At 51.1% G+C, this 5,000-nt stretch overlaps 1 protein-coding gene across 2 annotated transcripts in view; it reads right to left on the bottom strand.

Annotated features, from left to right (window-relative positions):
• Positions 1 to 5,000, bottom strand: part of ENG (endoglin) — a 44,593-nt gene that overhangs the window by 25,474 nt on the left and 14,119 nt on the right. For both annotated transcript variants that reach the window (XM_066610469.1, XM_066610470.1), the window contains exon 3: positions 678 to 812. In XM_066610469.1, the coding sequence (XP_066466566.1) occupies positions 678 to 812 (135 nt within the window). The remainder of the gene's footprint in view (positions 1 to 677; positions 813 to 5,000) is intronic.

Here is a 5,000-nt window from a genome sequence, read left to right as displayed (position 1 = left end):
TAATAAAATAATAATAAACTTTATTTTTACCCCGCCTTTCTCCCCGAAGTGACATCATCGAACAGGAAATTTTCAACACTCCTAGGCTGCAATCTCTACCCACCCAGGAGTAAGTCCCGTTTACTATCCTTGTCAAAAGCATCTTAATAGTAGCCTGTTAGAAGTACAAATCTGTGAAATTTCCCCCAATGCAGTCACTTACCAGGGTAGCAGCAAGACTAATATATTAAAAATAAAATATTGAAATGAATGGGCTGAAATGGGCTGGCGACCCACCCTGTGGGTCCCGACCCACAGTTTGAGAAACACTGCTTTCGACTGAGCAGCAAGTGGAGAGGTTAAGGTTTTATTAGGTTAGGTGGGCCAGGATTGGATCGGCGGGGGGCACATGAACAGGTAGTAAGACAGGTGACGCATCCATGAGGTTGCCCCTGAGGCACAAAGCTCAGCCTGACAAGCTGGTGGGCCAACAGTGGTAGGACAAGTTGACCTCAGTTTCCTGGATTCATCTGACCGATCTAGAGATAGGTAACACCTCTAGAGTTCCGCAATGATTCTTGTTGTTCAAGAGCACCTGGCCCCCTCCGATCCAACCCCCCCCCCCGGCCGTATCCACATTGGGTTTTGCCCAATTCTGCCAATATGTCTGCAAGGAGGAACATGGACCAGGTACTCACACTGATGAAGCTAATCGGGCAGTCCTCCGTCTGTACAAGCAAAGCAAAGGTAGAGTTCGAATTCAGCACAAACACGGTCTTGTGGTTACAACCGACGGCTCCTTTTGCCAGTGACACATTGAGTTTGGTGAGTGCCTGGAAGGGAAAACGAATCGGTTACATCTTTCAGAACAACAGATCCAGGCCTTCAGCATAGCTATGGGGGTGCAGGCTGCAGAGAGAAGCTGGGAGGTGATAGGGCTGGCCCGTTCAGGAGTCCTGCTGAGACATTCGCCTTCGGTGACGGTTGACAAGGCTGCCAGCTCTCTCGTACATGTTAAGAACATAAGAGCAGCCCCACTGGATCAGGCCATAGGCCCATCTAGTCCAGCTTCCTGTATCTCACAGCGGCCCACCAAATGCCCCAGGGAGCATAAGAACATAAGAGCAGCCCCACTGGATCAGGCCATAGGCCCATCTAGTCCAGCTTCCTGTATCTCACAGCGGCCCCACCAAATGCCCCAGGCAGCATAAGAACATAAGAGCAGCCCCTGGATCAGTCCATAGGCCCATCTAGTCCAGCTTCCTGGATCTCACAGCAGCCCACCAAATGCCCCAGGGAGCACACCAGACAACAAGAGACCTGCATCCTGGTGCCCTCCCTTGCATCCAGCATTCTGACATAGCCCATTTCTAAAATCAGGAGGTTGCACAAACACATCCCAGCCCAGTAGCTTTGACTGTACACCACCAAGATTGACAAGCCAAGTTTGTTGTGGCTAATTGAAGTTCCGTTAATTTCAATGGGCTATGGGTGTGACTTTCAGCCCAATCCTATGCATGTCTAATCAGAAGTAAGTCTCATTAGAGTCAATGGGGCTTACTCCCAGGACAGGATTGGGCTGTTACTTTCTTAGGATCTAACTTTATTTATTACACAGGCCTACCCCCAAAAAACACTTCTATTTTTAGTTGCCAAGGATATTTGAACGACTTTAGGATATTTTGGGGGTATTTAGGTATTTAGGATATTTTGGGGGTGCTGAATAAAAAATGGCACCAGTTTTGCCCAACGGGCTTTTGGGGGTTGGGGTTTAGCCCAACAGGCTAGTTTTTTGGGGGGTACAACATAGCCCCCTTATTTGCCGATTCAAGCACCTTCCTCGTGAGGAAGCCGACACCCTGGCTTCCTCACGAGGAAGCTGCTTGAATCAGCATATAAGGGGGCTGTGCGTAAAAGTAGAGCCAATGGGTCAAACTTGATGCCATCTTTGGGTTCGGCACCCCCAAATACCCAAGATTAGGTCTTAACTTTTAAGACCCCAAAAGGGTCCGTAGGCCGGTGTGATTGTGATGGTTATTCATTTTTTACATCGCCTCCTGTGCGATTTTACGTCGCCTTCACTGTGCAGCGGCAGTGAAGAAGGCCAATTCTATGCTTGGGATCATTAGGAAGGGTATTGAGAAGAAAACGGCTAATATTATAATGCCGTTGTACAAATCGATGGTAAGGCCACACCTGGAGTATTGTGTCCAGCTCTGGTCGCCGCATCTCAAAAAAGACATCGTGGAAATGGAAAAGGTGCAAAAGAGAGCGACTAAGATGATTACGGGGCTGGGGCACCTTCCTTATGAGGAAAGGCTACGGCGTTTGGGCCTCTTCAGCCTAGAAAAGAGACGCCTGAGGGGGGACATGATTAAGACATACAAAATTATGCAGGGGATGGACAGAGTGGATAGGGAGATGCTCTTTACACTCTCACATAACACCAGAACCAGGGGACATCCACTAAAACTGAGTGTTGGGTGGGTTAGGACAGACAAAAGAAAATATGTCTTTACTCAGCGTGTGGTTGGTTTGTGGAACTCCTTGCCACAGGATGTGGTGCTGGTGTCTAGCCTAGACGCCTTTAAAAGGGGATTGGACAAGTTTCTGGAGGAAAAATCCATTACGGGGTACAAGCCATGATGTGTATGCGCAACCTCCTGATTTTAGAAATGGGCTATGTCAGAAGGCCAGATGCAAGGGAAGGCACCAGGATGAGGTCTCTTGTTATCTGGTGTGCTCCCTGGGGCATTTGGTGGGGCCGCTCTGCAATACAGGAAGCTGGACTAGATGGGCCTATGGCCTGATCCAGTGGGGCTGTTCTTATGTTCTTATGCTCCCTGGGGCATTTGGTGGGCCGCTGTGAGATCCAGGAAGCTGGACTAGATGGGCCTATGGCCTGATCCAGTGGGGCTGTTCTTATGTTCTCCTCCGAGACGCCACCGTCCCGCCTTGCCAAACTTTTGGAAGTTTCCGGAAACCATGGCGGACACAAAGAGAGAGAGAGAGAAACTGTAGCAGGCCCAGGATAATCGCAGCGCCGGGCTCCACAGAAACAACGTGAGCTCACTGGTAAACACGACCGTGTGGGGTGACCACAGGATCCCTCAGGGTCCCGCCGGCCTGCGTCGGAGAAGGCTCCCTTCTATTTTTGTCATGCCGCCTTTCAGAAGCCATTGTTCTCCCCCCTTCAGAATGGCGGCAAGCGTTCTGCTCGCCCCCACAAGCATGAGGATCTGCTTATAGAAACCGGCTTCCAGTAATTCTTTTCGGGCTGGAGCCGGCCACTCTCGCCTCCCCTGGCGCTGAGTCCGGGCTGGGAGCCAGCTGTCTGAATGCCACAGTCGTGACATCAGAGGCCGGCTTCCCGCAGCTCTACCCCCCCCACTTCGCCATCTCTAAACACAGGAGGATTCTCGCCTCCGTTGTATTTACAGACAGGACAGGATGACTCGGCTGTCATTTCCTCAGAGTTAAGGCCACCTTCGGGACATCTCTGCAGCCCAACGTCGGTGTACAGATGGGGGCTATTCAGTGGTGCCAGCCTTTGAGTTCCACAGAAGTCTTCATCGGAAAGCTGGAGGGAACCAGGCCGATGATCCACAGGGCAAAAGATATTTCAAACAAATAGCAATTCCAAGGAATAAACACAGCTTTGGTGGGGCCACTGTGAGATCCAGGAAGCTGGACTAGAAGGGCCTTTGGCCTGATCCCATCAGAATGCCAACGCAAGGAGAGCACCAGGATACAGATCTCTTATTATCTGGTGTGCTTCCTGGGGCATTTGGTGGGCCACTGTGAGATACAAGAAGCTGGACTAGATGGGCCTATGGCCTGATCCAGTGGGGCTGTTCTTACGTGGAGAACCAGGAGGGTCTACACTGTGAGATACAAGAAGGTGGACTAGATGGGCCTATGGCCTGATCCAGTGGGGCTGTTCTTACGTGGAGAACCAGGAGGGTCTACACTGTGAGATACAGGAAGCTGGACTAGATGGACCTTTGGCCTGATCCAGCAGGGCTGTTCTTATGTGGAGAACCAGGAGGGTCTACACTGTGAGATACAGGAAGCTGGACTAGATGGGCCTTTGGCCTGATCCAGCAGGGCTGTTCTTATGTGGAGAACCAGGAGGGTCTACACTGTGAGATACAGGAAGCTGGACTAGATGGACCTATGGCCTGATCCAGCAGGGCTGTTCTTATGTGGAGAACCAGGAGGGTCTACACTGTGAGATACAGGAAGCTGGACTAGATGGGCCTTTGGCCTGATCCAGCAGGGCTGTTCTTATGTGGAGAACCAGGAGGGTCTACACTGTGAGATACAAGAAGCTGGACTAGATGGGCCTATGGCCTGATCCAGTGGGGCTGTTCTTACGTGGAGAACCAGGAGCGTCTACACTGTGAGATACAAGAAGCTGGACTAGATGGACCTATGGCCTGATCCAGCTGGGCTCTTCTTATGTTCTTAAGCTTCCGTAGAGTCTACTTCTATTCTCCTAAGTGCATTTTTAAGGTATTATAAGCCAAAGAGGCAGCCCTTAACTGGAAAGTAGCCTGTCTCTTCAGCAGCACGAAGGGCTGCTACCTTAAATGTCAAAGAACATCGGCAGCAAGCCTGGTTCTACCTCCTGAACAAATATAATTGTTGGACTGCAGGCACGAATGACAGTTAGAGATTAATTCAGAAGACTTCCAGATGTCCGTCCGTCCCCCAACAGGGCTGGGAAAAGGTAAGAAAATACTGTTGCTCGCAAAGAGCGAGCCAACCACAGCGATGACCCGCCTTCGGCGCAACAAAACCGAGGAATGGCTTTCCGAAAAGCGCCGGCAGAGACGCTCTCCGGGCTTACTGTCTGAAGATCCTATCAAAAGCACGCACACAGACCCGAACGGACTGAAGGCCCAGCCAGTCCGTCGCCCTCCCTCGGCACACAATACAGAGCGGAGGCCTCACGCCCAGGCGTCAGACCCCAAGCTCAAGAGGAAGCTCGCAAGAACTGCGTGCTCTGGCCGGTCTGG

The sequence above is a fragment of the Tiliqua scincoides genome, chromosome 16, assembly GCF_035046505.1.
Source record: "Tiliqua scincoides isolate rTilSci1 chromosome 16, rTilSci1.hap2, whole genome shotgun sequence".
NCBI lineage: Eukaryota > Metazoa > Chordata > Lepidosauria > Squamata > Scincidae > Tiliqua > Tiliqua scincoides.
Note: the sequence above shows the minus strand (reverse complement) of the source record. Positions and strands in the feature narration are given on the sequence as shown.